We start from the raw sequence: 20,363 nt of genomic DNA, 5'->3' as shown, positions 1-20,363 counted from the left end.
GGGTTTTTGGTGGTGAGTCTAATGAAAGCGTAATGGTGCTACATCACACACCAAAGATTTATGAGTTAATCCATGAAGGTTCTGTTTCAACTGTGACCTTAAATCAATTGATCAGCATGAGATGGTGCCAGAGTCCCTCGAGCACATGACTGTAATTGATTGATCAGGCTAACATATTGCTGGTCCAATGCCCAGCATTTAATGAGTGTTATCTGTTGCGTTGATGGTGGGGGGAAAAAAGGAACAAAAACCATCTCTTGTTGTTATTTCCTCAAATGTTAGAGACAGAAGACGGAGTCACTCTCAAATGGGCTTCTGTCTCTGCGAAAAAAACAAAACAACCCCAAAAAAAAAAAAACAGGAAGATATCAAAACAAAACAATGACAGAACTCATTATCATCATAGCTCGTTATACAGCCCTGATCATACCATCAGGACTGGTTTGGGGATAAAGCTAGTTTGAGAGAAGTGCACATATAGGTTGGTCCTATTAAGTTCCAGATCCATATTTATTCTGGAAATACAAAATGTAAAAAATAGGCCAAAGTACAATTTTTATTGTACATGTATTTTTTCTACTTTTTTCAGTACTTCTAGATAATGATGCAAAAGATTTTTTTTATTAATTTTTACTTGAAGAAATCAAACTGAATGAGTGAATAGATAAATGCTTATTTGTAGCACATATATCATTTAATGATATGCGTGCTGATTATATTTAATCTAATCTTTATCACTTGGGTGCACCGGTCTGAAATTATTTTGGATTTTCTCTCATCCACACAGGGTCAAACATATACATTCAGGCTCTTATATATAACATGGATTTTTCCTATCAATTCTGTCCAGTGTACCAGTACCGGTGGCAGCAAAACAGCCCCGGAGCATGATGCTACCACCACCACCATGCTTAAGAGCTGATACAGTGTTATTAGGTTTGAAAGCCTCACCTATACTCCTCCAAACATACCTCTTGTCATTGTGGCCAAATACTTCAGTCTTTGTCTTGTCTGACCTTGAAACTTTTCTCTAGAAGGTATATGGTTTATCTGTGTGGGCAGCTACAGATTCCAGTTTAGGTTGAAGGTATCGATTTTGGAGCAGGAGGTTCCTTCTTGGTCAGCACTCTGAGTGCTGACCAAGAAGGAACCTCCTGCTCCAAAATCAGTCGTTGCCAGTCTGTGGCAACGTACATTCAGTTTTAACTCATTAAAGGACCTTCATTGTAGGACATTGTACGACCTTCAGCACCACATATTGAAAGATTTAAGTGAGTGCATGTATATTTAAGCCTATATCTATACTTTTAACCCTCTGTGGATTAGAGATGTTATTAAAGCAGTATCTTGCGTAATCACTCCACCATGGAAAAAGAACAGTTAAAGGAAATCATTAAAAGTACCAATTATCATGATATTCATCCACATGATGAATGGATGTAAACTTCTAAACATAAGTTAGTTGTAGTTGTGGTAGGTATTTGCAGACAGTGGAGATAAGATAACAAAGACCGGGAATGTTGGAAAGCCTCATGTTTTTGATTACATCAGCGCTTGACTATTTTTGTGCACAGATTAGATTGATGGTCTTTTACCATTTTTTCTTTGCTTCATCACAAACAGTAAACGATATTTAGTTTCAGCTATACAGATTTTGTTCTTTCTGTGCAATACTAAATACATTTGATCCCCTTTTAAAAAGTTACAATTTCAAATGGGCTAAATTTAACTCATTAATTGGATTTTTTTTTTTTTAACCTTATTTGAAACTTCAGCTCATAAGCCATCTAGAAAAACGGCTTATTTTGGGAATATAAAGCATCTCATTAACCAGTATTGTCCATGAAACAGTTGAAATATGCATTTTTTGTGTTTGGACCCAGTCGTTTGTATTTAAGACAGATTTACTGAAAGCAGAACAGTCTATTTTACTGCTGAGAAAAGCATTACTTGAAGCTCTACCCGCATAATTTCTGCTGCCATTTGAAAGATGGAACATTTAAATATGTCATTTGAATGGAGATGGGCAAAAAAGTTCACTTTTGTACTGCATTTGTGTTTGAGCATTACAGTCATTATGTGTGTCAAAGAAGCTTTTACGATTCTCTAAAAGTTAATGATGTGGACACGTGGCATCACATCTAAAATTGCAATGCATCCTAGCTTGTGTGATCAGAGACTGAGCCCCCACACTGCCAGGCAGGGTGATTAATTCCTGAGCTCATTCTCAGAGGTCAGAGTCATTTAATGAGTCCTTTCCTTAGCAGCCAAATATTCAAAACATCTCATTTGTTGTAGCTCTGCAAGACCCCCCATCCGTCGTAGCCAAATTACATCTGGAAGAACCCACAATAAACACTTAGCATGTGCATGTGTTTGTGCATCTGTGTCAGACCGTTGTGTGTCTTGCATTTCCACTACAGCTACATTCTGACCCGGAGATGAAATGGTTTGTAGTGAAGGGCAGACACTGCTTAAACGAGGAATGAGGGCTTATTTTTAGGGAGCGTAACACACCCATCACAAATATTTCTTTTAGTGTTATCTTTCATGTTATCTTTTAGCCTGCCTGTCATTTGTGATGCAGGAGTTCAAGAATAGAAGCTTAAGGAGAAGACATGCAGGGTAGAAAATGAGATTTAGCTGCTTACATGGAGCTCCAGTGACGGAGCTTATCCGCTTAAGATTGGAAGTTTGATGCTGGTTGTAAAAATGTGAAATCAGTTTCTTTGTCATTCTCAAATGTAAACACAGGACAACAAATTGAAAGTGGAAGGAGGAAAAGGGCCACAACAGAATAAGCAAATCAGAAGTGGTCGATGATAACAGAAGGTGACTTTTTTTTGTCTTTGTTTTTTGTCACTGAAGCAAGTTCCAATTGCCAACGGTACAACCAATCCCTGCAGCTCGGGTCAATTTGAGATCAAACTAGAGCTCTCCTTTGAGTACCTGATGAGCAAGGACCGCCTCCAGTGGGTCACCATCACCAGCGACCAGGTAGGAGGATGATGGATAGTTTAACTTTTATATAGGTAAACTAGATCATTTTTTTCATTAAAGATAATTTTTTTTCCTTTGTGTATTTAGAATTTTTTAGCTTCTTAAGGTACTGTACATAATCCTCTTTAGTGCTCATTGGATTACCTCAAAAATGCTGCGGCTCAAGGCTGAAAACAGCCGTGTTGTTTTGTTTTGTTTTTTCATGGTTTATAAAAAGCTGAGATTTCAAAGAGGTGTAACAATAAGTTGCTTGCAGCTCATTGTGTGGTCAGCCATTTTTAGTATGTTTTGTTCTTTTTCAAACTACACAGGCTTGCTGCTTTATGTCTGACTGGTTTCTGTGTGGATGTGATTGCAGGCTATCATGATGAGTATCTGCCTCCAGTCTATGGTGGATGAATTAATGGTAAAGAAGTCCGGTGGCAGCATAAAAAAGGTTTGTGTTGACTGCATTTAACAACATTATGCCATCATTTTGTTTTCCATATATATCACAGCTTTTGTAAATGTATAAGTCATTCATTTATAGCTTTGACATTTATTCTATTTCTTTTGACGTCTTCTGTCACATTTCAGATGCTGAGGAAACGACACAATGGCTCCATCCACCGGTCTGACAGTCAGCAAGCTGTGAAATCTTCCCCTCTACTGGTGAGAAATGGGATAGCATGCCAAGTTTTTCATTCTCAGCTGTAGCTTTTTTTTCTTGACTGTCCTTTTTTTTTTTTCCCTTCCATGCTGCAGGACTCCCCTGATGCAAACCGTGAACAAATTGTCAAACTCTCAGTGAGTACCTTCTTCATCGTTTTTACTGAATAGCTAATGAATATTCCAATAAATTAGCATCAGCTAAGCATTAATTATACTTATATTGATTATTCCATATAGACCAAGCTGACCTCGGTGTCTCTCAGAGGGATCAGCGCCTCCAACTCGGCAAACAACATCAGCAACTATGCTTTTGAGGGAATTGGGGACGATGACCTGTAACCCACAATTCCCTTCCTCCCCTTCTCATTCCACTGTTAACGACAAAGATTACAAGCTGAGCTGAGCCGAGCCGAGCGGTCCACGCAGGCGTCTGATTCTGCAAGATTGTAGCTTCTTCCGGGAGAATTTGCTGCCTTAAGCTCTCATTTAATCTTTGACGGTGACCTTTCATGTTTTAGACTCTGAAGGGTAATCTTGATTTGCATTTTAGTTACAATCATCATATCATCCAGCTCTCTTATTGAACTTATCACGTCATTAACGTACGTTATTCGAAGATCCTGGATTCTTCCCTGACTGGCTGCATGTCTGTTTCCAACCAGAGAGCCAACTGTTTGGTTAGACCCGGCACTAGAGAAGATACAGCAGAACTGGACGCAATTGTTCTGGAAGTGACCAGGCATATTTCTGAGAATGTTCTCTTTAACTCAAAATGTAGAATATTTAGAGCAACTGCTTAGCTGCGTGACGATCAATGTTCGGCTTTGCTATATACCAAAATGCTTCCTCTGATGTCAGTGGTCCTCTTGTGCGTCATGCTACATGTGTGCCAAGTTAACAGAGATCATCAGCAGGGGTTCATTTTATATTAGACATTAGAGTCACTTGTATTCAGATGTAGTTCGAGGCCTTAACTTGCTTTTTTTTTTTTTAAGTATATAGTTTCTGGGGTCACCTTCTCACGTGGGTTGAAACTAAAGAGATGTTAACTAGAATCTTGCAGAATTTAATGGATGGTTGATTTGGTTGAGCTGCTTGCACTTGCTGAACCCATCGTTTTTGCACAGTATAACCGGTGGAGATGAATGTTTGAGCATGAATTTTTAAACGTGCGTAGACTCTTATCCTGGGGGGCTCTGTAAATCCATCTGATTTTTTTTTAACAATTTTTTTTAAAGGTTTCTCATAAATGCCAAATTATAGTTTACTAAAGCATTTTGCACAAAATAAACATTTAAAAAAGTCACTTTTTATATTATGTACATGCAATTAAGTATTCTGAACATTTACTAATATCTTTATCATCTAGCTTATTGTAATCAGATCTAATGTAATCTAAGCTGTATGGAACAAAGTTTAAATGGACCAACATTTATCATGTTTACATAATGTTTTAGTTGAAATGGAAATTGTTTACAAATTTTTGCATCTGATTTTGATTTGTGTTCTTTTTTGGGGGAAGCGATGGCATCGCGGGGCTTCAGTTCATTGTAATTTGTTCGTACGTTGTTCCAGTCATCTCAGAGGATTTGGTAAAAGGTGCTTTGATGAAGCGGCTAATGTGATCATAATTGCTGGAGTGAACAAAATTTTAAAGAGTGAACATATCCCTCTGTTTTATAAGGTGTGTTATTCCTTTTTTTTTTCTTTTTTTTTCTATTGCTGTCAACTTGACTTATTTCATGCCAGCAGATTTTAAAGACGCTAACTGTAAATCAGTGCCAACCTATCAACAGCTTTACTGTCACTTTTAGCCAGAACTGCAAACAAAAATGTTCTCAGTATAATTGTCTTGTTCTTTCACTGGTGTGATTCTTCTGTTCGGTTGCTTTCACCGTAGGGAGACACGGTCGCAGCGATTCATTTATATTTTCTCTGTTCCTGTCGATATCAAGTACACAAAGCTGCAAGGTCCTTGATGTTAGTGTATGTGTAGGTGCCAAATTTTTCTAATGTGCTGTTTTATTTTTTTTTCTTTAGCATTGCTTTTGAAGGAAATGTTAGATTTTGTGAAGGTTGTACCGTCTTGATACATTCCACTAATTTTCATGTTGATTTTTAGTGGTATGTTCAGTGACAGCTGTCGGGTCATTTTGTCATGATGCTTAAAATAAACTCTGAACTTCAACAATTGTGTGGGTTTATTTTATTTATTATGTAACAGTCATCTTTTATCACTAGTCCCATTTATTTTGCAGCAGCAGTTTTTGTACTCTGCCACGTTATATGCCAAGAGTAGCACAGATAAGTGTCAAGATACCAGGGGGTGCAGTGTTTATAGACTTTAACTGCAGACATAAACTCACCAAGCACTTCATCAGGTACAAGTGTTCAGCTACTTATCAACACAAAAATGCTATCAGCCAATCAAATGGCAGCAAGGAAATGTGATTTAAATGACTTTAAACATGGCATGGTTGCTGTTGCCAGGCGGGCTGATGTACTGGAATTTTCCCACACAACCATCTGTGGCGTTTACTGAGAATGCACAGAAAGAGAAAATATCCACCGAGCAATGTTTCTTTGGGGGAAAACGCCTTGTTGCTATCAGACGTCAGAGGAGAATGACCAGACTGCTTCGAGCTGATAGGAATGCAACAGTAACTTGAATAACCACTTATTACAACCAGCATATGCAGAAGAGCATCTTTGAGCGGACAACATGATGAACTTTGATGTAGATAGGCTCCGGCAGCAGAAGACCACACAGGGAGCCACTACTGTCAGCTAAAGATAGAAAACTGAGCAACAATTCACACTGAGCAAAACTGGACAACAGAAGATCGTCTGGTGTGAGGAATCTCAACTTCTGCGGCAACATTCAGATGATAGGGTCAGAATTTGGCGTAAACCACATAAAAGCATGGATCTATCCTGCCTTGTATCAGTGGTTTATGCTGCTGCTGGTGGTGTAATGGTATTGGGGATATATTCTTGGCACACTTTGGAGCCCCTAGTAACAGCTCGCCATTGTTTAAATGCCTACCTAAGTATTGTTGCTGACCATGTCCATCTCTTTATGAACACCTTCTGACAGCTGCTTACAGCAGAGTAACACACCATGTAACAAAGCTCAGATCATCTCAAACTGTTTTTTTGGGCGTATCGATGAGTTCACTGTGCTCAATTGGTCGACTTACACCCTCAAAACTAAGTTTAATTCTTGTAAATGTCACATCTCTGAACTGGTTATTTTTTGATGGCAACAAATCGAGCATCTAAAGGATCAAAGGCCAGCTTCACAGTGACTCAAAATGCTGTGCTATAACAAATTCCTGGTTATTATTATTAAATACCTAATGGGTGATTATAACCATATTTCACCTTTGATCAGATGCAGATTAGATGATTAGTTTATCTATATTTCTTCCCAACCAGTATATTATATCCAGTAATGGTCTGTTGATAGGATTTTATAAATACATTTGTTTCTAAACACAGTCAAACCAATATAAACCCGTTGGTTTATCTTATCCTTCTGTGGAAATAAACTCTGGCTCATCGGGATGTGTTTACACACAGTACTTCTACAGTGGCTTCTGGTTACTAATCAGCGAACATATACAACATTCTCAAACCAGATTATGTTTGGTTATTTTGTGCCTTTGTCTTTAGGAATATAGATGCTTGTGTGTGAAAAGGTCACAACGATCTGAGTAAAAATCAGAAGTCTGACATCTGACATTCAATGAAATGAATTCCATGTGTTTATTTCAAAAGTTCCTCACTTAAGGCATTTATGAGACACTGCATAAAGACACAAATGGCCACTTGCGGGATGTCATCACTAATCTAAAGGTACAATGCTCCATCATGACACTGCAAGTTGGCAACCTGTCAAACATCTCACTTGCATAAAACAGTCATTCACAAAGAGTACATCTGAAATCACAGTTATTATTTCCATGGCAAGTAAATAACACACCACACATTCAAAATAAGACTCTATAAAGTATGCACTTCTAGCAGTGTATAAGAGCCACATTAGAAAAAGAAAACAACCAATACACACTCACATGCTTGCTAACAGTGTCATCTTTTTTTTCCCAAAACAATAAAAAAAAACAATTCACAGTAAACAGTAATCACAGGTGAGGTGATTAAGTGGTCTCCCTCTAAAAACGAAGAACCTTTTGAAAACAATGAAATCATTTAAATCAAAAATAACTGATATGTCAATGTAATACAAGTTTGTGGGGCAAAAAAAATAAATAATTGAACAGCATGCTCATACGTTTCATTTTCACTTGTATTTTTTTACTCCTTAATCCCAAACTTGGAAAATGCAGCTGTGTGTGTAAGATTGTGCTTTTTATTTTACCGCATACAGACTGAAGATGAACTTTCTACATGATTTTGAGTCCAGTTTTAGAATGAAATTCTATTCTAATCTGTTCTTTACCATCATCTAAGCATTTTAGCACCAAATCAGAGGGATGAGTTAAGTCTTTCAGTACTATTAAATAGCACTTTTATAGTAGTACATACATCAGTACATCAAACCGAAGGCAGAGCTTGTTGCTGAAAGCAAACAAAGCACAGTATGGCCCGCTCAAGGACTCATCTCTGCTTAAAGCTGCACTGTGTAGTTTGGGAAAAGTAGAAAAACAGAACACATGTCAAAATAACTTCTGTCTTCTAATGATGTAAGACGTGAAAAACAATCTTGAACATTCAAATGACTTCATCATGAACACATTTCAAAGACTACACAGTGCAGCTTTAAAAGTCCAGGCAAATAGTTGCATCAGTTCCATGTAACAAGGAATATTTGGTAGTGTCCTCGTCAGAACGAACAATCAGATATGTATTACAGTGTGAGAGGAATATTTTTACAGTTAGCCTACTGTGTGTTAACATACAGAATTAGACAGGGAGTGGACTTCCACAGAAAAAGAAGTCCTTTTGTCTTGACATGAAAAAAACAAAACAAAAAAGGACTAGAAGACATCAACACATTATCATATTTGTGTGAGATCCTACAAACGAACAATTAGCAGCCTCAGAAGACATCTGACAAAACACTGAAAGACCAACACACACCAAAACAATATAAAGGCTCTGTGGAAATCAAAGGACAACTTGCTGGTAGCTTAGTTTTGCTGAGTTAGAATTTATACAATCTCAAGTTTGTAGCATGAGTGTATTGTCTGACTCCCCTCCCTTGGCATGTACTGCATATCGACCCCTGCTTCCTTTCTGTGAGTTGGAAGCCCAACTCCCATCCCTTTCCTCACTTCCTGCTCTTCATTGTTGCCCGTCATCGGCACTTTCACCCAGCCGTCTGTGGCCAGGCCGTGTTTCTTCTGGTGTCTCTTGTAGTTGTCCCAGTGGCCCGTGGTGTAGCCGCACTCTTGACATTTATAGGGCTTCTCCCCGGTGTGCCGGAGCATGTGCCGCTTCAGGTTCATGCTCTGGTTGCAGCTGTAACTGCACACGGCGCACTGGAAGGGCTTGGCACCAGAGTGCACCCGCTGATGGCGCTTTAGGTTGGCCAGATTCCCGCACGCGTAATCGCACAAATGGCACTTGTAGGGTTTCTCGCCGGTGTGCACTCGGTGGTGCCGCTTGAGGTTGTCGAAGTGTGCTGATGCGTAATCGCACTGTGGGCACTTGTACGGTTTCTCGCCGCTGTGAGTTTTCATGTGGCGTGCCAAGTGGTTAGGGTAGTGTGTGAGAAAGGGGCAGGCGGCGCACGTGTAAACCTTGTCGCTGCGCTCGCCGGGGCTGTTGGGAGATGATGAGGAGTCTTTAGTCAGCATTTCGAGGGTACACTTGGCACAAATCTGGGCCGAGGAGCCATCCTCGTCTTCCAGGACGATGCTACAGAGCCGGCAGGTAAAAGGGAAAAGTGACGGTGGGAGGCCGCTACTGTCTGCTACACCCCCTCTTGATGCTCTGCTTCCGCTGCTGCCTGTTGTCTCCAGCAGGGGTGGAGGTTGATGACCTGGAGCTGGATTGGAAGCTGCTATGGGGGGCGGAGATGCTCCCTTCAGGCTATCAAAGGCTGACAGGTAGTCGCTGTTCTGGGCTGCCAAAGTCAGGTTTGACGTTGGCCGTGCAACCTCTGTAACTTCACAATCAGATTAGACAGTTATTAGGCATCAAAGATGATTTAAAGACATCAAAATGAGCTTTCGTGTATCAGCACTGGCAACAGCAACTAAAGTAAAAGAAATGAGACACACCTTTGCCTGCAGCACCAGAAACCTCTTCTCTCTGCCCGGTCCCTTGCCTCTTCAGACTGTTCTGGACACTGGTGGGTCGTGGCGATGTGTCCTGCCCCACCCCCACAGAGGGTACGTGCATGCGCTGGTGCCTCTTGAGGTTGCCGAGAGAGCTGCAGGCAAAAGTGCAGCTGTCACATTTGTATGGTTTTTCCCCCGTGTGAATGCGAAGGTGTCTCTGGAGGTTCACCAGCTGAGCCGAGGCGTACGTGCACAGCGGGCAGTTAAAAGGCTTCTCCCCATTGTGCGTCTTCATGTGACGCTTTACGTGGTTGGCGTAACGTGAGGAGAATCCGCAGAGATGACACGAGTGCATTTTAGCCGATTTGTCCTCGGCTGTCAGCGCCTTGTCACCCATCCCATTTCCCACCCCTTCGCAATCAAGCTGCATATTGGAACCTGAGCGGATACCGCCGATGTTTCCAAAAGGTGAGCAGAAGTCCGTACTCTTAGCTTCCCGAGAGGCTTTGCAACACCTAAGGCAGTACGGGCCAACGAGGTCTATGCCAGGTCCCAGAGGTTCATCGCGGAGCTGTCCGCAGCCCCTGCAGGACAGGTAAGGAGGGAAACTGGGCTCAGACTGGGTCGCTCTGCCTTCCTCTTCCCTCCCATTGTCCGTCGTGCAGCGCGAGTTGTCCGTTTCACTTTCCATGCTCAGCTGGCTGTAAGCAGAACTCTCATCACCCAGAGGATACACGGAGAAACCGATCTCGGCAGCAACTTCTGTGCAGGGAAGACAACAGAAATATTTGATTAGGCAACTCTCAGAGCTGTGCTTAAACCCAAGTGTCACACCAAATTTTACATTTGCAGCACTGCCTGTATTAATCAGTATGTAACTCTAATTAAACAGGAAATAATGACTTAGCTCAAGAAAGAGAAAGTACAGAAGAAGAAAAGACAGAAGAGGAACATAGTATAGTTCTGTCCTTGGGTATCTGTTATTAATCTGTATTATTCAGGCATGCTGGCTCAAAAGAGAGCATGACTTTTACAGAAATCCAATTTCATAAGGAATCATGAAATAAACATATAACATATAACTAAAATTAAAATATACAGTTTGTGCAAAAAATTGTGAAATACATCAACACAAAATGCATTACTTTTCACAAAACTTAACTTGTCACAGGAAAAAACGCCAATATAATATGCAACTGACATTCGTCCTAAAATACGACACGTTCCAATAAACTTATTTCAACATAAAGGGAAAAAAATGACTGAAGTTCTTTTTATACTGCTGGGGATTGATACAAAAGAAGCGTAGGGACATCAGGCACCAACCCACTGTCAACTCACTTAATCACTCAAAACTAATGGACACAATTTAAACACGGCACAAACCAGCAGTGACTGAAAAGAAGACATGCTCAAAACACATCAAACTGAGGGAAGTAGTGAATCTCATGAAAACACTTCATACTCACAGAGCTGCAAGGTTAAGTGCATTTTAAGATGTTGTAAATATCATCTGAGAATATTCAGACATCAAAGGAAAAAAAGAAAAAGAAAAAGAAAAAGGAGAGAGATATTGTTTCCAGAAGGGCAGAAAGAAAAGCTTCGGGGCAGAGCGCTCTGCGACTTCGTCTGATACGTTGGAAAGCGAGGAGGCCAGGAGACCACCTTCCGTCAGTGAGGCTGAGACGAAGTGCGAGAGAGGCGAGAGCTGAGGCTGCCCTTTTATCCTGGCCCATGGAAACCCCTCGTGGATGATTACCGAGCCTAATGATAATGATGATGACTATAATGGCGAGGCTGCTGCTTCTGATGATGATGATAATGATGATGAGGGTAGATGATGATGATGATGATGATGATGATGATGAGGGGGGAAACGATAATGGCAGTGGGGTAGTGGGAGCAGAGGCTGCAGCAGATGACGATGATGATGATGATGAATAAATGCCCTTTTATAATGGTGTCCTTGATGGTAATAGTCCTATTTTTATGACCCCATATAATAATGGTGTCTCAGTTCCTTTCTCTACTTTTCCATTTTTCAGATCACTCTGACAAAGAGGCATGCTGGGAAATGTGAGCTGATAGCTCCCATTCTCTTACTGATTCATTGTGGGACAACACTTCATTACTGACAAACTGTACAAACCTGTGACCCTGGCACACAGAGGGAAAAAAAAGAGATGGCTGATTCTATTTAATATGCTATTTCCATGTTACGTTTATATAATCAATTGTTTTGAAACAAATCTGCTTCACACTGCTCCGCTGCTGAAATACACCATGAAGATCAAGCTGTGTGATCATCCAGTCCATTTAGTGTTTAATCAGTAGTCTAATTATATAAAACGCGCACTAAGATCTTTATAAATAATGAATTTTTTAAAAAACTACACAAGTAGGAAAGTAAAAGTCACTAAAAGAACAAAAATTAGAAAATAAATAGATGAGCAGATACAGTGAAGGATGCTAGTGCACAGACAGTTCAGCCTTGTTGCCTTTTGAGAACACGCTCGCATTTCAGCACAGCACTGTCATTGGCTAACGAATGGTGAATGGCACTTTATTAGCCAATGAGCATCCACTGGCTCATCGTCCTTTCTGACTCTAATAATGATCAGAATTTAGAAAATGAACTTATTACTTTAAAGTTATCAGAAAAGTGTTTACTGGGGGTGATACAAGGGATATTTTCCCACAGACTTCAATACAAACAGAAGCCTTTTATTACAATCAAAAGAGCACCCCCTGCTGGCCGTTAGAAAGAATGCAAGTTTTACGGCATTGGCTTCACTTTTTCGACCTGCAAACTACGTTCATTTTACATACCGTCTATCATTAATCACTAAGATTTTTCTGAAAGGAAACCAAGGTTTTTATATACACTGCATGATCTGTTTAATGTACTTTTACCTAACAATTACTGCAACTCACCACAAAGTAGTTTTTTGTTATGTGGTGGGAGGCTTATATTGTATTGTGCGCTATGATCACTGCTGCTAACCTTTAAAAACAAGCATTGCACATTTTATTTCTACTCTACATTTTATCTGTTTTATACTTATTTTAATGAGGCACCATACAAAATATAAAAGTGCTGAGGATGGTAACAATAAAGAGTATTTTGGATCACTGCTGTTTGCATTTTCTTTAACTGAGAAAGCCTTCACGGTTTCATGTTCACACTCCCAGTGCCGCATCAGACCTCGTTTAAGTTACTAACTTACTATGACTGCCTCTGCTTTGTATTAAACACAGGGGGGCTTTTATTGTGAAATAATCACACGAAATGTGGTTTATTTAGGTTGAAAAAAATATCCAAAAAAACAAACAAGATATGGTGTGAAATACACAGATCGATTTGGAATGAGCCACTAAAACTACAACCCATATTAGACCCTGTAGGTGTACTATGCACCATTAGGCCAGTCTAAGGTAATGCCAATCACAGCGATATTGAGATGAACCTGCACTATACCAACTCCTTGTGCAGCGTAAAATACCCTGTGGTTACATTATTTTTTTTTACTTCTTTATTAAATCATCATGAGTTTGTTTGGTTGCACTGTGTGCAGATACAGCTGCAGTGCAGTTACCAACCACAGAAACCACGGGTATCTACACAACAAGCAGGAATACAACAGTGAGGATTATAAACTTTAGATTTATTCATAAAAAATGGTTTACAAACCTGAGAACTTTTCCAGGCCTAGAATCTTGTTGTCCTGATCAGGATCATCAAACTCAAGGTCTTGTCCTAGAAGGAAGTCTGTGTCTAAGGGGAGGTTTTCTGGGGCTTCAATGGCTACATCATCTTCAGAATCCACTACAGTCACAGAAAATCAAACATTTAATCACTAACATCACTTCTTACAATTTAATTACATTTTTCATTTATATTTTGTTCCATTATAAAGTTGAGCTGTCTACACTTTTTTATGTAAACATCCCATGGCAATCATGATATCTCACTCACTATGAACACGAGCCTAGCCAAAAAAGATTTATAGTAAGAATACTGCCTTAAATCAATCAGGGAGTGATATTTCCCTCTTTTAGTAAATATAACTTTATTATTTGGTTTTGGGGATGCTAGTTTTAGGCATTTATAAAAGCATGATACACTATATTGCCAAAAGTATTCAGTCACCCATCAAAATAATTGAATTCAGTTGTTTCAATCACTTCCATGGCCACAGGTGTTTACAATCAACACCGAGGCACGCAAACTCCTTTTACAAACATTTGTGAAAGAATGGGTCGCTCTCAGGAGCTCAGTGAATTCCAGTGTGATATCGCAATAGGATGCCACCTGTCGTGAAGTTTCCTCGCTAGTAAATATTCCACAGTCAGCTGTTAGTCGTATTATAACAAATTGGGAGCAACTGCGATCAACAGCAATAGATGCTGAGGTGCAAAGTGCACCAGGTTGCTAACTTTTTACAGAGTCAATCATTACAAACCTCCAAACTTCATGTGGCCTTCAGATTAGATCAAAAATGGCTTCAAGGTGTGGGGTTCCATGGCCAACATCACCAAGGGTAATGCAAAGCAGGGGATGCAGAGGTGTAAAGCACGCTACAGCTGAACTGCAGAGCAGTTAAGACGTGTTCTCTGGAGTGACGAATCCTGCTTTTCTGTATGGCAAACCGATGGACGAGTCTGGTATTGGCAGTTACCAGGAGAACAGTACCTGTTAAACTGCATTGTGCCAAGTGTAAAGTTTAGTGGAGGGGGGATTATGGTGTGGGGGTGTTTTTTGGGAGTTGGTCGGCTCCTTATTCCAGTGAAAGGAACTCTTAATGCTTAAGCAAACTAAGACATTTTGGACAATTTCACCCTTCACTTTGGGGAACAGTTTGGGGATGGCCCCTTCCTGTTTCAACATGACTGCAAACCAGTGCACAAAGCAAGGTCCATAAAAACATGGATGAGCAAGTTTGGTGGGGAAGAACTTAAAGGGCCTCCACAGAGTCCTGACCTCAACCCAATAGAAAACATGAACAGAGAGGCCTGCAAGCCAGGCCTTCCTGTCCAATATTAGTGTCTGACCTCACAAATGTGTTTCTGCAAGAATTGTCAAAAATTCCCATAAACACTCCTAAACCTTTTAGAAAGTCTATCAGAGGAGTTGAAGCTGTTACAGCTGCAAAGGGTGGGCCGACATCATATTAAACCCTATGGATTAAGAACGGGATGTCACACAAGTCCATATGGACGTGAAGACAGGTAATCAAATATTTTTTGGCAATAGAGTGCAGTATCTATTTAAATATGGCTATAAAAGCCAAAAGCAGAAAATCAGAATTTTTCTACCCTACAACAACAACAAAAATATCTGCAAGCAAACAGATGGAGTTTTTTTTTGTACTACAGTTACAAGTAATGATGTGTGAAATTTTAACTTGGTTTTTTGAATTTGATGGAATCCAAACTGCTATCACACAGCTGTCACTCTTCAGAAAACTAGAATCAGGCCAATTGAAGGGCATCAAGCTCAACAGCCCATTTTGGTAACTCTCCTGTACCAGCATCTTGCTACCATCTACTGGTCATTTTTGCATTTGGCACATAAACAATAATGTATGGTAACTGTGTGGGCTGATTCTACTTTTACATTTTAAATGAATAGGTGGATAATAAAACATCTCCTTATGGTGTTCTGGTCAAATAAATCAAAATACTAGCCTGTGGAAGAAAGCCACGTGAAAGTTAAAAAATGGCTGTATAATTAGGACTGTTCAATTAATCACATTTGAAGTTCAGTTATAATTTTGGCTTCTACCAGCTATCAAATCCATGCCCTCAGGATAAAATTATCATTTTGCTCCATCTTTTCCCCTTATGTTTAATCCTTCAAAGCAAAAAACATAAAACAAAACTCACACTCACTCCCACCAGGCTGTCAGACAATTCGCTTCACATTTATTTATTTAGTTTTTTGGGGTTTTTTCTCAGAAATCCACTTGATTGAAAAGACATACCTTTTTCCTTTTTTAAAGTTTAAAAAATTGGGATAGATTGTGTCAAATAATCACAAAATCATTATTAACCAATGTGAATGAGAGTATGAGTTTTGCCATAATTAAGCAGCCCTATATATAACTAAAACATGGCAACTGCATAACTACAGGTTTGCACTTTCTCCTGTCTATAAACTTGCCACTTCCATTCTATAAAAAAACAAAGGTAACCTGCAACATCAATTAGACTAACTACTTACTTATGTTATGTTGTTAAAAGATAGGTTAATGCTGGTGGCATCAAGTTTATGTTACAGTTTAAACTCTTTCTAATGCATCCAACTACTAACATATGAGTTTGTTTCATGCTAATTCAGCTACTGCTCAGAATAAGACAGAGAGGAAAAATGTAATTTTCTGCCATTAAATAACTCGAAATATCTAATTTTAGGAACATAAAATAGCACCACATCAATGGAAGAAGCGACTTCAACGTTCACACTAACACTGACATTTGTTACAGCACTGTCTGTCAGTATGATTTACATAAAACATTTAAATTCCTTAAAAACTCAGATGTGAGCAAAAAAAAAAAAAGAGGATCAATGTAAAAATAAATAAATAAATAATCAAGACACATAGACATAGATTTCATTTAAAATGCTACAGTTACAATCAGTGTGCAGGAGGGATGTCAAACTCATTTTACATTGTGGCCCACATGCAATTTACTTTGATATTAAGTGGGCTGGCCCAGTGAAACTATACTATATAACCTCCTTCACATTTTCCAAAGCTACCCAGTGGGCCTGACTAGAGTCTTTGCCGGGCTAATCCTTGACACACCTGGTGTTGAGTGACAAATAATTCTAGGACTCTGGCTCAGGTCTGCATCAAGTTCCCAACATTAAAAAACATTTCTGAATACCTACACTTCACTGGCTGTGGATTCTGTTGTTTTTTTCTTGGCATCTTCCAGTCAGCCTCTCTCCTGTTTGCAATGTCCTCTTGCAGACTTCCACAACTATCAGCTCATTCTTGCCTGGAATATTTGGAGAGTATTTCTCAGCATTTCTACAGATTAAAGTACAACATTACCATACCACGATAATCGAGGTATATAACTAAAAACACGTAGAAATCTATACAAAATACAATTAACATAATAGGAGAATACCATTAACATGCAAAAACTAACAGGCCAAATTTCATAAAGTGTGACGAATCATGGGCATAAGAAAAAAAGGTTTGGATCCGGATTTATTTTCATGTATTTTAATAACACCAGCTGGGGCATTACATTGATATTAACGTAATCTAAACTAGCACTTTATTCAGTTATGGTGGCATTATCAAATTCTCGTAAAGATAACCAATATTGTCAGGACACGGGTGAATCAGGGTTTGAGCTAGTGCATGTAAACAGTAAATAAGTAAAGACCACCAAGCTACTTAAACAAAATGGCTAGCCCATTAGGTCTGGTGCTGAAATCCAACAGAGGAAACCACTCAGTCAGGTAACAAATTAAGTTCAAACATGCCCTTGTGTTGCATGAAGCTGGTAAATGTCAGTATACAACAAGAAATGACAGTAAGATCTGAGAAAACTGGCGGCGCACAACCTTACGAGTGTCTAATCAAAGCGCGTCCTCGTCAGTGGGTAGTATGATTGACAAGTGCCATCTTTACTTAGTATTAGCCGGGAGCTAAGCATGGTAACGTTCAGCTAAATTAGCTGGGCAGCTAATGTCAACTTCACTAGTTAGCTTTCGAGCTAACTTACCTAAAAAACGTAAATATTCCTGTCGACTGAGATGGTTGTTACCGTCGGTTAAAACGCCATTAGGTGTCAAGTGTTTTTCCCTAAATGTCCAACGTCTGGAGATCCGCCATTTCTTCATGAGCTGCGGTGACAAAGAAAGGCAATTAATGGTATTTTTCATAACTTAATTGATTTTCTGATTCGCCTGTGATCCAGCGGTAGCAACAACAAAGACACTTCCGACTTACGTCTTTCAGAATAAAAGCGGCATCTCCGCTTAATAGTAAAACTTATGTCGCCACAAACGCTCGTATACACGGGCCTTTTTTATTTTGCTTGGAAAATAGGATACATGCAAATACATTATATAAGGTAAAGACAGAGCTTTGGAGTCACATTTAAATATGACCACCTTTAGACTTTAATACAACCTGAACTCTCTTAGGCAAACTTTTCTTTAACGTTTCTTAAACGTTTCTTTAACTTGTCTTCGGGAATATTTCCCCAGGCTTCTTTAAGGACATTCAAAGATCTTCACTGGATGTTGGCTGCCTTTTACTCCATTCTGTATCAAGATGATCCCATACTGTTTCAACATTGTTGAGATCTGTAGTAGTAATACTTGCTCACCCTTAATATTTGCACATCCTCTACAGTGAAAATGACAATATAACAAGGTTCTACAGTTTACAGTAAAGTTGTAACCATATATATTTAATTTGACCTATTTCTATATAGTAGAGCCTCCCAGTTTCTTAAGGATACACTCTCATTCACTGATTATCTGCTGTAGGGAGCTTTTTTAGGCCTGAAAATTCTCCTTTTGTCTTTCACTTCTCCGGTTTCCTCAGATTTTTTAAGGATGCACTGTGCTCCATGCTAAGATTTACCAAATTTACAGCCATCTTTGGGAATCAACTTGTTGGTGAAACAATATATTTTTATAAATTTTTTTAAATAATCTAAAAATAAACTGAGCCATAAAGTTCTGGGAAATAGGAAATAGGCAAACATACATAGAGGTCAAATGTTTTTGTAAAGTGTTGTGTTGTGATTAAAAGCTTCAGTGCAAGTGGTGCTTTAGTATGTAAGTCTGGAGAATCTTTGCAGGAGACATCCCAGAATATAACCTCATGTGGCATTTTACTTTGATGGTTAAGGTGGTGAGCACTTTTGCCCTTGCATATAAAAAATGTCCCATTGATGTAAAAAGTGATTGAAGAAAAGGCAATAGCATATAATTAATCTATTTTTTATACCTGTTAAACTATTCAGTGACTTCTTGTGTCTTTTTTCATTGTCACCCCAGAGATACGGGATCTTGTCATTGTAGGAATGAAAAGCTCTTACATTTCTTGTAATTTCTAGCCTTCTGTTAACCTGGTGTATTGATAAGATACAAGCTGGAGTGCAATGGCTGAGCAGCGAATGGTTAAAGAGGTCAGCTCGAGACCATCTTTGTTTTGCACTTTCCAAAGGTATCACACCTTAAAGCAGTTTTGTCAAAAGACAAACAAAAAACAAACAAACAAACAAACAAAAAGAAGCAATAATTCCAGTAATTCACAATATTCATTTGTTTCTTGTTCTTTGTGGTCTGTGTTACGTCGATTTACCTTTTACTGTTCTGACATTTTATCACTTCTAAACATATATATATATATATATATATATATATATATATATATATATATATATATATATATATATATATATATATATATATATGGTCACATGTTTTGTTTCAGACAAGAAAGAAAGACTTTTACCTCATGCTGGCGCCTCCAGTATCTCTAGGGTTTAAATTTTTTATTATTATTTATCTTATTTCTTCATTGTTATTATTAATTTACTGGTCTGGTTAAATTTCAAATTGCAGCACGTAAAACGGTGAAGAGCTTTGAGCCCTCTGCCTTTATTTTGAAAACCCAGACGCATGCCGGATGTTTTATTCCTTGCGGGATGAATCTTGACTCCACACTCCATTGTAAAGGCTGCACAGCTCTCGTCCTTAGACGCTTCCGTTCCGAAAATAGTTTCCGGCTTCTGTACCTCAATGGATTATTGTAGTTGTAGTTCTTGAGTATTAAGTTGCGGCGAGGAGCATCATGCTTGAATTATTTTACAGTAATTAAAAAGACAACTATGTCTAGTTGCAAAATGATCACAGATCCTACTTAAGACCATAAAGTTAAGTCCAATGCCAAAGGCTGACAGCTACTATGCGACTGCCATCAAATAGATGCCAGTTTAGGAATAGTTATGTGACAACTAAACATTATTGGGAGGTCTGAGGAGGCTAGAAACTGTCCAGTTTGGAGCTTTTTCTGTGCAAAGACACGAATACGCTGTTTGTTACGGATAAAAGCGTTAGTAAAACATTAGGATATAAAGTACAACACAAAGTAGGCCAATCAATCTCTCAGTTTCTCCAGGAAGTTCGATCAAAGGCCTGTAGACTTAAATGGGACTAAAATCTAGGTTGTCTGAGAGAAAAAAAGAATAGAGAGTACATTTGAGTACTTCCCCATCAACAGAAATGGGAACTTGAAGAAGAATTCTAGTCTGCTAACCCCCGATCAGAGTGGGCTGCAAGAAATCCCAGAGAACAAAGAGAGTGTGGTTTCTCTGGAATCAAAAATAGAAACAATCACTCAGTGGAGACAACAGCAAGCTGCCATGTGTCAATATAAATAACCAAAACCACATAAACAATCTGCCAGGTTTATTGGGACAAGA

The 20,363-nt window shown here is 39.1% G+C and overlaps 3 protein-coding genes across 5 annotated transcripts in view; 2 read left to right on the top strand and 1 right to left on the bottom strand.

Moving 5' to 3' along the window:
• Window positions 1-4,892, top strand: part of snx17 (sorting nexin 17) — a 29,811-nt gene extending 24,919 nt beyond the window's left edge. Inside the window, exons 11-15 of the mRNA XM_031731972.2 lie at window positions 2,869-2,997; window positions 3,359-3,436; window positions 3,577-3,651; window positions 3,745-3,786; window positions 3,889-4,892. Coding sequence (XP_031587832.1) covers window positions 2,869-2,997; window positions 3,359-3,436; window positions 3,577-3,651; window positions 3,745-3,786; window positions 3,889-3,990 — 426 coding nt within the window. The 3' untranslated portion in view covers window positions 3,991-4,892. The remainder of the gene's footprint in view (window positions 1-2,868; window positions 2,998-3,358; window positions 3,437-3,576; window positions 3,652-3,744; window positions 3,787-3,888) is intronic.
• Window positions 4,893-7,395: 2,503 nt separating this feature from the next.
• Window positions 7,396-17,860, bottom strand: znf513a (zinc finger protein 513a). Of its 3 annotated transcripts, none has more exons than XM_039599169.1 (5): window positions 17,646-17,860; window positions 16,795-16,936; window positions 13,591-13,725; window positions 9,900-10,661; window positions 7,396-9,784 (listed from the first exon to the last, which is right to left on the bottom strand). In XM_039599169.1, exons 2-5 carry the CDS (start codon window positions 16,832-16,834, stop codon window positions 8,826-8,828), a joined length of 1,896 nt encoding a protein of 631 aa, XP_039455103.1. In that variant the 5' UTR covers window positions 16,835-16,936; window positions 17,646-17,860; the 3' UTR covers window positions 7,396-8,825. The 3 variants fall into 3 exon arrangements, with proteins under 3 accessions (XP_039455103.1, XP_031587827.1, XP_031587831.1); XM_031731967.2 differs by having other exon boundaries at window positions 16,795-16,904; XM_031731971.2 differs by having other exon boundaries at window positions 7,396-9,778; window positions 16,795-16,904.
• The window catches only part of si:ch211-278j3.3 (E3 ubiquitin-protein ligase RNF19B), a 27,804-nt gene continuing 24,665 nt past the window's right edge, over window positions 17,225-20,363 (top strand). Inside the window, exon 1 of the mRNA XM_039599166.1 lies at window positions 17,225-17,379. The gene's annotated coding sequence lies outside the window, so the exon portion shown is untranslated. The remainder of the gene's footprint in view (window positions 17,380-20,363) is intronic.

The sequence above is a fragment of the Oreochromis aureus genome, linkage group 15 (assembly GCF_013358895.1).
Source record: "Oreochromis aureus strain Israel breed Guangdong linkage group 15, ZZ_aureus, whole genome shotgun sequence".
Lineage (NCBI taxonomy): Eukaryota > Metazoa > Chordata > Actinopteri > Cichliformes > Cichlidae > Oreochromis > Oreochromis aureus.
Note: the sequence above shows the minus strand (reverse complement) of the source record. Positions and strands in the feature narration are given on the sequence as shown.

Coding starts and splice junctions, on each gene's coding strand:
- znf513a (XM_039599169.1), bottom strand. CDS start 16,834: ATGCCAAGAAAAAAACAACAGAATCCACAGCCAGTGAAGT. Junction 13,726..16,794: donor GAATCCACAGCCAGTGAAGT/GTAGGTATTCAG, acceptor CTGTGACTGTAG/TGGATTCTGAAGATGATGTA. Junction 10,662..13,590: donor AGGCCTGGAAAAGTTCTCAG/GTTTGTAAACCA, acceptor TTCCCTGCACAG/AAGTTGCTGCCGAGATCGGT.